We start from the raw sequence: 13,322 nt of genomic DNA, 5'->3' as shown, positions 1-13,322 counted from the left end.
ATGGCACTGATTGGCCAGGTTGTGCAAGGGGTCTGGAGGGGGGGGGCGGCGCGGCGGGTATCAGCGAATCGGCGCCGATCCGGATATGCATGCAGCTAGCAACGTGCTAGCTGCGTGCAATAAAAAAAATTGTGAAAATCGGCCCAGCGGGGCCTGAGAAATCCTCCTGCGCAGGTTACCCCGAGCTGAGCTCGGGATAACCAGCAAGGAGGTTAAAATCCCCCCCCCCCCCAGTGGCTGTCAATTAACATTAGGCCTAGGTTCCAGACAGCCGTCGTGCAGCCCACATTGTGTCCAAGGTCCAACCGCACAACTGGGACATGGCAGTTTTCAGCCAAGTCACCTCCCAAAAAATTACACAGCAATTGTGTTTTGGGTTAAACATAGGTGGTATCAGTGGCCTGTGGCACCCTGGCCTGGCAGTGGGAGCTGCACAGGCAGCAGGAGCAGGGCAATGCAGCAGCAGCAGGTGTAATGTGTGCCAGGAGCATGCCGGACGTGGCACGTGGCAATTGGCACTTAGCACGTGTCTTGTGGCGCTTGGCATTATATTGTGTAGTTAGTACTGTAGTACTGCAGTCAGTGCTAGTAGTTGTTAGAGTAGTAGTACTACTGTGTTAGCTTTCTACAGAACTGCTGTGCTGTGAGCAGTGCCAGTGTGACAGTTAGTGTGCACTAGTGTCTTCTCCTCTGCTGTCTGACTGTTACTCGCCACTTGACGCGTGTCATGTGGCACGTGTCACTTCCCAGTTGCCACGTGTCACTTGCCACGGGTCACGTGGCAAGTGCCACGTGACACTTGGCAAGTGACACGTGGCAAGTGCCACGTGCCGAGTGACAGTCAGACAGCAGAAGAGAAGACACTAGTGCACACTAACTGTCACACTGGCACTGCTCACAGCACAGCAGTTCTGTAGAAACTAACACAGTAGTACTACTACTCTAACAACTACTAGCACTGACTGCAGTACTACAGTACTAACTACACAATAACACAGCAATCCTATCCCCTAATCCCTAACCTAAACCTAAGGCTAATAGCTGGCCAGCAGGCAGCAGCTGGCCTGGTCTGTGCACAGCACACACACAGATACATTGCAGCTGCCTGCAGCACACACTCTGGCTGTCACACAAATGACATCAAGCTAATTAATGATTTAACAATAGTGTAGTGATAGTGAAGGGGTTAATCACTGAACAGCTTTTGGTTTATCACTGCTAGGCCAGCAGCACTGGATCACACACTCTGACTGTCATACAATAACATCAATCAAGCTAATTAACAATTTAACAATAGTGTAGTGATAGTAGTGAAGGGGTTAATCACTGAACTGTACAGCCCTTGCTAGGCCCAGCAGCACTGGAGCACACACTCTGACTGTCACACTATGACATCAATCAAGCTAATTAACTATGACATCAATCAAGCTAATTAACGATTTAACAATAGTGTAGTGATGGGGTTAATCACTTAACAGCTTTAGGTTTATAACTGTGTACAGCCCTTGCTAGGCCACCAGCACTGGATCATGGCCTCAATTCACTAAGATTTATCAAACACTTTATCAAACGCTTGATAATTTACCTCATGGGTGAAATTTAATGTTTAATTCACTAAGGTGTTATAAATGTATTGAACTTTTTATCAATAAACATTCGATAAGTATATAACACCTTAGTAAATTCAAAATTAGATTTTACTCATGAGGTAAATATCAAACGTTTGATAAAGTGTTTGATATGGCTTAGTGAATTGAGGCCCATGTCTCTCAGTGAGCATTCAGCAACCTAAGATGATCTGTCTCATCATGGCAGCTCTCCTTATTATACAGGGGGGCTGGCCAGTGTTCCTTTCTGTGATTGGGTGCCAGGGTTTAGGCTGGGAGCCCTCTGATTGGCTCAATGTGGTCAGCTGGGGCTGGCCAGGGTTCCCCTCTGTGATTGGTTGCTAGGGCTTCTGCTGGGAGCCCTCTGATTGGCTCCAGGACGTCATCTCCTTAGTTACAGTATTTCGGATCCGGATATCCACAATATCCGCGGATATCTGCGTTATGCGCCCAAATATCCGAAGATAGCTAGCCGGATATATTTAATCCGAATCGGATAGCGTAAAAAGTTCGGATATCCGGGTTACACAGATATCCAGAATCCTGATGAGCACCACTGTTCTACAACTCTTCATGGTTAAAATGATACCACATATGCCTCATTTAGTAACAAACTGGTGGTGCAGTCTCCACAACTACACTGGACAAATATATTAATTCAGTTAGGCTTAAGTGGTTAAAGGGGAGATCAAACCAACATCTCACCGCACCTCAATGGTGGCTCAGAAGAGCTCTGCAGTTTTTGGGCATAGCGGGCGGCTAAAGCAGCATTGTTGAAAAAGCAGAATCCACAGGCTTCTCCCGGTTCAGCATGGTGACCTGGCGGACGAACGATAGCCACTCCATTTTGAACCTGGATATAAAGCAGAACTATTGTAAAAAAAAAACAAAAACAAAAAAAGAAGGTTCTTTAAATCACATTTTACCACGGACCACATAAAGTGTGGATATGATGTCTGCCAATCCCTTCTACAGTAGAGTTCCAGCTATCCGAGACTCTACCAACTGGCAGTCTCAATTAACCAGATATTAGTGGGGGAGTCATAGGGGGCGTGTCCTGCCTTTTTCAGAGCAGGATGGAGCGGAAACTGCTTACAAAAGCTCTGGGCACCGCTTCTCTTTACTTGCTGCCGCATCCTCATACGGCTCCCGATGTGTGTCACCTGACTTGCATTGGATCACATGCATGCATAGGAGCCATACAGAGGATGCACAAAGCAGCCAATAGCTGCAGGACATAAAGAGGACCAGTGCCCAGAGGTCTTTTAAAGCGGATCCGAGATGAAAAACTAACTATAACAAGTAACTTGTCTATATATGTTACCTAAAGTTTAGATAGTTTACACAGCAAATCTAGCTGCAAACAGCTTCAATAGAATATGATTATTTCTTCCTGTGATACAATGACAGCAGCCACGTTGTTTGTAAACATTACACAGAGGCAGGCTTATCTGCAACTTCTGTGAAAAAAAAACGAATCCCCCCTCCTCCTCTGAAATCTCAGGCTAGTAATACCTCCCCCTCCTCCTGCCCAGACTGAGCTCCCATGATCCCTTGCTACTGTCAAGGGCCTCTGAAAAACTGTGGGCGAAGCTTGTTTAGTTTATAGGGAATTAGAGTATTAAAACAAAAACAAAAAAGAATTTGTCTTGAGGAATGCCCTATAAACTATATGTAAGAAACACAATTATGCAATGAGTAAAAGTTTATCTCGGATCCACTTTAAGTGGTTTCCTCTGCGCACTGCTCTGCATTTGCTCTGTGTGTGCAGGGGCTTGGGTTAGTGTTATGTTGAGCCCCTGGGTGCTTGAACTCTCAAGCAAATGCAAAGAACACATATCTGGCATAAGAGAATCCCCCCCTCCCTCCCCTCGGGTTAACAGAGACTCTACTGTATAATCAACTTGTAATGGTCTATGGAGCAGCACATAAAGGCCTTGCTGTAAGCACAGAGCGGGCTTGCAGGATCTCAGTCCATGACACGCCTATTTCACCTTCTGCTCTGTCATAGGGTGAGAGATTTGTGAAGATCAGGTGACTGAGGGAGATAGGTCTGCAGTTGCCTCTCTTGCTCAGCTACAAAGACGAGCAACAAAACTCCTCATATGCAGATCTGCAGTGATCCAGGTAAGGAAATAAGGAGAGCAGTCAGGAAAATTACAAAAAAAAATAAATACAAGCACAACTAACTATGAACATAAATGGTAATAAAAACTGTGTTCATAAAATTAAACAAAAATGCTCGAACGTTTTATCTTAAAGCGGACCTGAATTCAGAACTTCCTCTATGCTTTAAAGATAAGCAAAAGCGCAATAAACTTTAAGAAAACCTTTTACTTGTTACATCTTACAGAACTTCTACTGAGATGCTGCAGTGTAGTTACGTCCTGGTATTCTGGGAGCACAGAAAGGGTTAACCTCCTGTGTTTACATATTAGCACAGAATTCGGCAGACAGCGCAAATTACACTAGCTCATTACTTGCTGAGAAGGGAGAATTAGACAGGCTGTTCTCTAGAAACCCACACAGGGTAGATTTCTCTGTGTTCTCCTTGTCTCCTGTGCAAGAGTTCAGACCCGCTTTAAAAGACAATGTCAGTGTAGGAATAATTTGACATTCGATGGATTTTTAGAATAAACAAACTGTCAGGGTAAAAATAGAGTTACAGGGAAAATTGGTTCATACTTCTCCATGAGAACGGAAAGTATTGTCTGCAAAAGTGGAAGATAATTGGTAGCAGCTGTTACTGCGCCCCACTATGATCTGATTGGTTGTTACATTACTGTCTTACCTTCCCTGTCACCACAGCCTCCACCACGCTGAATGTAGATCCGGCAGCCAGGCAGGCGCTACTGTACGACTTGTTATGTACATACACAGAGTTATACTCTTCACCAATCCTGTGGAGATCTCGGGGCTTCATAGAGCTACAGCTTTCAATCTTCTTAATGTAGCGAAGGCTGGGGAGATCAGGCATATTTACTAGAGGGTATCTCCAATCACAGAAATGGGAATACGTACAGCTTTCAATGTGGCCGGACTGCAATCAAACAGCTTATTGCTACAAAAGCTTGTTATTACACATACCTGTTTTACTTAAAGAAAACCTGAACTGAAAATTAAAAGTCAAAATAAGCATACACAAGTCATACTTACCTCCCGTGTAGTCTACTCCTCAATCTATTTCTCCTCTCCCGTGTCCTGTATGTCCACTGTGATCAATGGAATTCTCAGTCCTCCATTTTTAAAATGGCCATTACCCCATAACAGCTTTGTGGTCAGCACACTGTTAAATTGTAACATCATCCACTTGAGCCATAGGGAAACATGGACATTACCGGGCACATCAGTTGTCCATTCAGCTATAACTGACAGCAACTGATATATAACGGACAGCAACTGATATATTTCAGTTCTGACAAAATGTTGTCAGAACTGGAAGAGATTATTGTCAGAAGAAAATGGTGAGCTTCTGAGAGGAACTGATGACAAGGTAACTATGTAATGTTCATTTGAAGTTACCTCATGTATTTATTTTAAATAGTTTTACTCAGTACAGGTTCCCTTTAAGGTGGCCATACATTGGTCGATTTGCCATCAGATCGACCAACAGATAGATCCCTCTCTGACCGAATCTGATCAGAGAGGGATCGTATGGCTGCCTTTACTGCAAACAGATTGTGAATCAATTTCAGCATGAATCTGTGAAGCTGATCCGGCCGGCGCGAGTCCCCTGGTCTCCGCAGTCTTCTGGGTTCCGGACCGGCTGTCTTCACCTCACGTCCGGGGAAGTTTAAACAGTAGAGGGCGCTCTACTGTTTAAACTTTCTACCGGGACAGGAAGTTCAGTGAAGTCTGTCGGACTCAGAGCCCAGCGGAGAAGAAGACAGCGGAGACCGGGGGACTCGCGCCGGCCGGAGCAGGTAATGTATTGCCACTGTATTGCGTCGGCCATCGGGCATTCGAACGCCGCTATCGACGCACTCCCGACCCGCCGGCGATCGAGCAAAATCTTCCGTACGGACGGATCGACGGGAACGATTGATTTCGGACAGAAATCGATCGTTCTGTCAGCGTTTGCGCAACAATTTCACAGCAGATTCGATCACAGTGATCGAATCTGCTGTATATCGGCGGGAAATCGTTAGGTGTATGGGCCCCTTTAGAATCTCAAATTGTGGTCTGAACAGGGCGCTAGTCTGTTTTTACGGGACCCAGCAGGAAACCTTATAGGGAACAGTTCTCCAATCACAGCACCCTCTAACAGCACAAAGCGTGATTGGCTGGATAGTGTGGGCGTAGTTTACTACAACCTATCTGAATCCTAGCAGTTCCAGTAGGTGCCGTCCACCCAATCACATCAGGGAAAATTCCCCTAAACTTTTTTAAATTTTGAAAAAAAAAAGTGTACAATACCGAATGTGGTATTTTAGCAACCTAAATTATTTTACCAAACTGCCCTTAGTGAATTGAGGCTAATGTGTTTTTCCCAGTTTCCCATCCTCTGCTGTTATCACTCACTTGTGGCACATCTGTAGCTCCTCTTTGGTGGCCAGGCGGTGGGGGACGCGCACACAGCGATCTAACAGCCCCATCTCTTTATGACGCAGGTAAATCCGGGCAATTCTCTGGGGGAGTTCAGGGTGGCAACTGAGGAGGGGAAAACAAAAAAAAATAGATCAAAAATGATTTGGACAACGTTTCAATGTCTAATGCATAAAAACACACCTATATAGGATACATTCGAATTTATAGAGCGCCAACATCTTCCGCAGTGCAGTACAGAGTAGTATATTGTCTTGTCACATAACTGTCCCTCAGAAGGGCTCGCAATCTAATCCCTACCATAGTCATATATCTACCCGTCTTTCCCCGAAAATAAGACAGTGTCTTATATTAATTTTTGCTCTAAAAGATGTGCTAGGGCATATTTTCAGGGGATGTCTTATATTTCTATCAGGAAGTGTCTCTCAGCAGAACATTTCCTGTTCCTTTGTACTGTGCTTTTCCTGGATTTAAAGGTATGTTACTGTACTGATCAGGCACCTGCCCTGTCTTCCCTGCACACAGCTGATAAGCTTGCTGTGTGCTGGGATGACAGGACTGGTGCCCAATCGGCACTGCACCGCTGTGTTCCCACTTGCTGGCTGCCTTTTCCTCCTCTTTAACTTCGGCTAGGGCTTATATTCGGGGTAGGGCTTATATTTCAAGCAAGCTCAAATTCCAGCTAGGGCTTATTTTCAGGGTAGGTCTTATTTTCGGGGAAAGAGGGTATGTATGCATTGTTTAGTGTATGTATTGTAGTCTGGGGCCAATTTATGGCAAAGCCAATTAACATCTGTACGTTTTTAGTATGTGGGAGGAAATCGGAGTGCCCAGAGGAAACCCACACACGACACGGGGAAACCATACACACTCTGTGCAAATAGTGCCCTGGCTGAGATTCATACAGGGACCCAGTGCTGCAAGGTGAGAGCGCTAACCTCTACGCCACCGTGCTGCCCATACATTTAACTCTATATTTAAAGTGTGATTAAACTCTGACATAATATTTAATAAGAAGGTGTTTTCCTACTTTTTATTACCCACGGCATTATGATATTTGCTTTTGTGCAAAAGTATTATGGTTCATTTACTAATGACAAGTTTCCAAAGTACAGTTTATCTGCTCTGAAAGCCACCATTGCCTTTTATGGCATAGCTGCTATCTTTACAAATGAATGCATCCAGTGAGAATTTGTCTTGTTTCACTTTCTGTTGTGTTCAGCTGAAGAACTGCCAGGAATGTTTACCAATAGCGACTGATAAGAAAACATAAACAAAATAATGTAAGCAACTTTTGATATAAGCTTCCCACTGAAAAATAAAGTGCTGTCTTACTGTTTCAATGCTGCTCTGCTACCAAATTTGTTTCTGGTAGTAGGTTTTATGCTGTAAAGAACATTTTAGAGCAAATAGGAAAAGCTGAGTTTCATATCACTATCGGTTAGCCTGGGGTTTACTTAATATAATGCTGGATTATTGCTCACTTTAACCATTTACAGATCACCCGCCCCTAGTTAAATCTACGCTGTATTTATAGATGACGCAGATTTAACTACAATGGCTCCCGGCTGAAATCGGCTGTCTAATGTGCCTATTTCATTGGCTCTTGACCCTGTGATCACTGTGAGCCAATCACAGAGTAAGAATAAGGAGCCAGAGCACCGTGGTACTGGGGAGGTTAAAGCTGTATCAAAAATATGCTTATGTAATAAGTTAAATGCATGTACATTTATAAGGACTTGCCTGCTGTCTGGTATTATTAATTAGGACTTTTTGGTGTACATGGGCACTAAGTTCCTCAGTGTATACTATTGTCCTGGTCCAAGCCATATCTTATAAAGCCATATCAATCCCTGCCATGCACTGATGAGGACCAACAGTACGAAACAGGCTGTCTGCATGTGGCGTTGAAGTGGCTCTGTAAAATTAAGTTATAGGCTTTCTATACACCAGCGGTTCTGGATGCTAGCCTGGCTTCAGGGGCATAAAGAGATAATTTGCATATTCAGGAGTGATGCTTCCTGGGTAACCACAATTGAATGATCACAAATACCTTCTGTTTTAAGAAGGCAGATTACACTGTAAACAAAAATGAGGGAAGCTATTTTACCAAGGCTGTTGGATCAGTTAAATCGTAAACTTAGTTTAATTATTATAATTAGAAGTATTATCAAGTTTAGATACACATAACTCCCAGGTCATAATTACATTCTTTAAAAGAAATTATAAATCCTTTTGAGCCGTTTGATATAGTGAAATAGAGTGATAGGTCACTGTAGGTCTGCCATGATGATCATCACCTGTCCCACATGTTGAAATGCTCCATCATCCCCTCATGGTACACCAGACCGGTGCGCTGATCCGGAACCTTCCTCATCACTTCCTTCATCACCGCGTCCAGTAAGGTTGTCAGGGAGTCTTGGGATTTCTCCGCCCCCGGAGTTGCACTGCTCACTGCTGGCACCTGGGCCTCATCTTTGTGGATCAATGTGAAATCTAAAACAATATAAAATGCTTAAAGGGAACCTGTACTGAGTAAAATAATTTTAAGTAAACACATGAGGTAACTTCAAATGAACATTACATAGTTACCTTGGCACCAGTTTCACTCAGAAGCTCACCATTTTTTTCTGACCATGATCCCTTCCAGTTCTGACAACATTTTGTCAGAACTGAAATATATCAGTTGTTGTCAGTTATTTATCAGTTGCTGTCAGTTATAGCTGAGAGGAAAACTGATGTGCCAGGTAATGTCTATGTTTCCCTATGGCTCAAGTGGGCGATGTTACAGTTTAACAGTGTGCTAACCAAAAAGCTGTTATGGGGTAATGGCCATTTTCAAAATGAAGGACGGAGAATTCCCTTGATCACAGTGGACAAATAGGACGCAGGAGAGGAGAAAGAGATTGAGGAGTAGACTACACGGGAGGCAAGTATGACTTGTGTATGTTTATTTTGACTTTTAATTTTCAGTTCAGGTTTTCTTTAAAGAGGAACTTCAGCCTAAACAAACATACTGTCATTAAGTTACATTAGTTATGTTAATTAAAATAGATAGGTAATATAATCTCTTACACACCCTATTTTAAAAAAACAGGGAAAGGTTTGTGATTTCATGGTGGCAGCCATCTTTTTGGTTGATAGGAGGTGACATGGAGCATGAGACACAGTTCCAACTGTCCTGTGTCCTGATCACTCCTCCCAGTTGCTAGGCAACAAGAACTACATCAGAAATCCCATCATGCCTTGCACAGCATCAGGGGAAAAATGCCCGGGCAGATTTATTTGATGGGGCGGAGCTTAGCTTCTGTGCAGCTAAAAATGAGGCTTGGGTAAGAAAAACAAAGTTCTGATGCTGTGAAACTGTTAAAGAAACATCAAGTCTTTTCAGTGCTGCTGAGTAGATTTTTAGTCTGGAGGTTCACTTTAAAGAGAACCCGAGGTGTGTTTAAAGAATGTTATCTGCATACAGAGGCTGGATCTGCCTATACAGCCCAGCCTCTGTTGCTATCCCAAACCCCACTAAGGTCCCCCTGCACTCTGCAATCCCTCATAAATCACAGCCGTGCTGTGAGGCTGTGTTTACATCTGTAGTGTCAGTCTCAGCTGCTCCCCCGCCTCCTGCATAGCTCCGGTCCCTGCACCCCATCCCTTCACTCCAATCAGCAGGGAGGGAAGGGATGCAGGCGGGGACTGGAGTTCTGCAGGAGGCGGGGAGAGCAGCAGACTGACACTATAGAGATAAACACAGCCAGCTCTGACAAGCTGTTTGTCAGCAGCATGGCTGTGATTTATGAGGGATTGCAGAGTGCAGGGGGACCTTAGGGGGGTTTGGGATAGCAACAGAGGCTGGGCTGTATAGGCAGATCCAGCCTCTGTATGCAGATAATATTCTTCAAACCCACCTCGGGTTCTCTTTAAAGAGGAACTGTAGTGAAAATAACGTAATGAATAAAAGTGGGGTTTTTTTTGTTTGTTTTGATTTTTTACAATATTCATTTATAAATGCTATAGTCCGTGTTTTCCCATCCGCTCCCTGATTTACATAGGTGGTGATATATTTTGTCCTGTCGGGTGCATCACTGCAGAATGTTTCATTACTGAGAGTTTCGAAGGCAGTGCAAATCCTGGTGTCCCAAAAAGCACTGTGAGGAGAATTCCTACTAAAAACGGGAAAATTACCATCAAAGTGGCTTCCCTGTACAATTTACTGCATTTTACTATATGTCACTACAGTGCCTCTTTAACCTCTTGCCGACCGCGTCACGCCAATGGACGTGGCCGCGGCGGCAGCCCCAGGACCAGCTAATGCTGATTGGCGTAAAGTCCTGGGGCAGCAGTTTGCAGGAGATCACGCGCAGTGTGCGCGTGCATCTCCTGCTTGGTGGGCGGAGCGGAGCCTTCAGCCTCCGAGCGGCGAAAGCCGCTCGGGAGACTGTTACACGGCGAAACCGACGTGTATTTACATGTACAGCGCTGCAATCAGAAGCAGCGCTGTACTGGGGACAGCCGTGTCACACGGCTGTCCCTCTGGGGGACAAGAGAGCGATCGGCTCTCATAGGCAGAAGTCTATGACAGCCGATCGCCATAATTGGCTGGCTGGAGGGAGGGAGGGAGGGATAGATTTTAAAGAAACAGTTTAAAAAAAAAAAAAAATAACTATGATGTTTATTAAAAAAGAAAATAAACATGGGGGGAGCGATCAGACCCCACCAACAGAGAGCTCTGTTGGTGGGGAGAAAAGGGGGGATCACTTGTGTGCAGTGTTGTGCGGCCCTGCAGCTTGGCCTTAAAGCTGCAGTGGCCAATTTCACTGAAATTAGCCTGGTCACTAGGGGGGTTTAACACCACAGTCCTCAAGAGGTTAAATCAGTTCTTTGGGGGGGTTACAAGTATACACTTGGGGGAACACCGACAATGGGTCAGCCAGTCATCTATTGAGCATATTGAACGCCGTAACCGCTGTGCACCCGATTAAGGCCGTGTGGCTGATATTTGCCGGAATTCCTGAACAATCTTTTTGACCGATTTCAGTCATTAATCAATTGAAAGATCAATCGGGCGGCCTTGTTGGCGTACCAATTTCCCTTTGATCCAATACAATGATGAGATAAAAGGGTAGATCGGCCCGCAAAATCAAATAATGTATGGGCACCCTTAGGACAAAGAAAATCTAGCATGTGTCCATAGCTTTACACTATAACTCTATGATACTGTATATGACAGATCCTCTGTTTCTGGTTACCGTAACTACCAAAATACTCTGTAGTGTTTAGAGTACTTACTGTAGTTCTATGTAAAAAACAAGCAAAATTATCTTTCTAACAATGTGTATGGCAGTGCTCAGTGGTACAAATGGGTGAATGATGACGAAACAGGAAGTGCCCTCACCTTGCTCCTGCAGGTTTCGCCAGTACTTCCTGTGCACACAGATGGTTTCAGAGATGGAACCCAGAGCACTGCAAAAATAAAGCAATGTGTTACTCCCTACGAAGAAAAATAAATAACATATTCCATCGAAGTCTGGAACTTCATAGGCAATTTGCACAGCACTACATCTACAATTTACCAAGCACTTATGGGAAATCTTAAGTGAATAAAAATTCTCCAGTTTAGTGTATCTGGGGCTTTTTCTATGCCACTGTAGTCATTCTGATCCCTCGCCTTCATTCAAGCTGCATGTACAGCCCTGGGCTGCCGGCCGCCTCAATCACGCTCCTTTGGCCGGGAGCATTTAGCTCTCGCGCAGTTCATAACAATTGCAACTACGCATGCACAAAGCGCTCCCAGCCATGCGCAGTTGCCGATGACTGGCTGAGCAGGTCAGGTTTTTGAGGGGCACAGCAAATGCAGGGATCAGAGCGGAGCAACAGCGAGGAACCAGGTAAGTTAAACTGGGGACATTTTTCACTTAACATACCATTTAAAGTCCAGTTAGATGATGAAGAGTGGAAAGAAAGTTTTCCAATTTCACGCTCAGTCTCCAGCTGCCTTAAAGGGAACCTAAACTGAGAGGGATATTGATGTTACCTTTTAAACAATACCAGTTGCCTGGCAGTCCTGCTGAGCTCTTTGGCTGTAGCAGTGGCAGAATCACACAACTGAAACAAGCATGCAGCTAATCCAGCCAGACTTCAGTCAAAGCGCCTGATCTGCATGCTTATTGAGGGCTATGGCTAAAAGTATTAGAGACGCAGGACCAGCAGGAGAGTCAGGCATCTGGTATTATTTAAAAAGGAAAAATCCATATGCTTCTCAGTTTAGGTTCCCTTTAACCTTCTGCCGCCTGCGTCACGCCAGTAGGCGTGGCCGCGGCGGCAGCCCCAGGACCGCCTAACGCCAATTCGTAAAGTCCTGGGGCTCTGTTTAGCATGAGATCGCGCGCATGGTGCACGCGCATCTCATGCTCGGAGGGCGGAGCTCCGCCCCGCCTTCAGTCTCCGAGCGGCTATTGCCGCTCGGGAGACTGTTAGACGGCGATCACGCCGTCTATTTACTAGGTGCAGCGCTGCGATGAGCAGCAGCGCTGCACCGGGGACAGCCGTGTGACACGGCTGTCCCCATGGGGGACAAGAGAGCGATCGGCTCTCATAGGCAGAAGCCTATGACAGCCGATCGCCATAATTGGCCGGCTGTGGGGAGGGAGGGAGGGAGGGAGGGAATAATTTTAAAGGAACAGGGGATTTTAGAAAAAAAACCCTAACAAAAATATTTATTTAAAAAAAAATAAACATGGGGGGAGCGATCAGACCCCACCAACAGAGAGCTCTGTTGGTGGGGAGAAAAGGGGGGGGGGGATCACTTGTGTGCTGAGTTGTGCGGCCCTGCAGCTTGGCCTTAAAGCTGCAGTGGCCAATTTAGCTAAAAATGGCCTGGTCACTAGGGGGGTTTAGCCCTGCAGTCCTCAAGTGGTTAAAGACAACCTAACCCAATTGTACGTTCTCCACCAGAGTTACCTTATCCCAGTCCAAATCACTAAATATTCCACCTCTATTTCAAATACTTGTCCTAAGTGCTCATACCTCAACCCTATTTTTCCCCACCTGCTCTCGTAATGTCCCCCACTAGTTGCCTTTTGAAAGCAAATAGTTGCCTTTCTACATGACGTAATGGGTACTTAGATGATCATTTGGCTCTCTTTAGTGTTGCAGCAGTCAGTAGGTTTTCAG

The 13,322-nt window shown here is 45.0% G+C and overlaps 1 protein-coding gene across 6 annotated transcripts in view; it reads right to left on the bottom strand.

Moving 5' to 3' along the window:
* HDAC6 (histone deacetylase 6) overlaps positions 1-13,322 on the bottom strand; it is a 90,565-nt gene that overhangs the window by 28,134 nt on the left and 49,109 nt on the right. For all 6 annotated transcript variants that reach the window (XM_068248633.1, XM_068248631.1, XM_068248635.1 and 3 more), the window contains exons 16-20: positions 11,545-11,612; positions 8,453-8,648; positions 6,129-6,257; positions 4,399-4,567; positions 2,318-2,460 (exon numbers count right to left, since the gene is read on the bottom strand). In XM_068248633.1, the coding sequence (XP_068104734.1) occupies positions 2,318-2,460; positions 4,399-4,567; positions 6,129-6,257; positions 8,453-8,648; positions 11,545-11,612 (705 nt within the window). The remainder of the gene's footprint in view (positions 1-2,317; positions 2,461-4,398; positions 4,568-6,128; positions 6,258-8,452; positions 8,649-11,544; positions 11,613-13,322) is intronic.

Source organism: Hyperolius riggenbachi, chromosome 8 (genome assembly GCF_040937935.1).
Source record: "Hyperolius riggenbachi isolate aHypRig1 chromosome 8, aHypRig1.pri, whole genome shotgun sequence".
NCBI classification, from domain to species: Eukaryota; Metazoa; Chordata; class Amphibia; order Anura; family Hyperoliidae; genus Hyperolius; species Hyperolius riggenbachi.
Note: the sequence above shows the minus strand (reverse complement) of the source record. Positions and strands in the feature narration are given on the sequence as shown.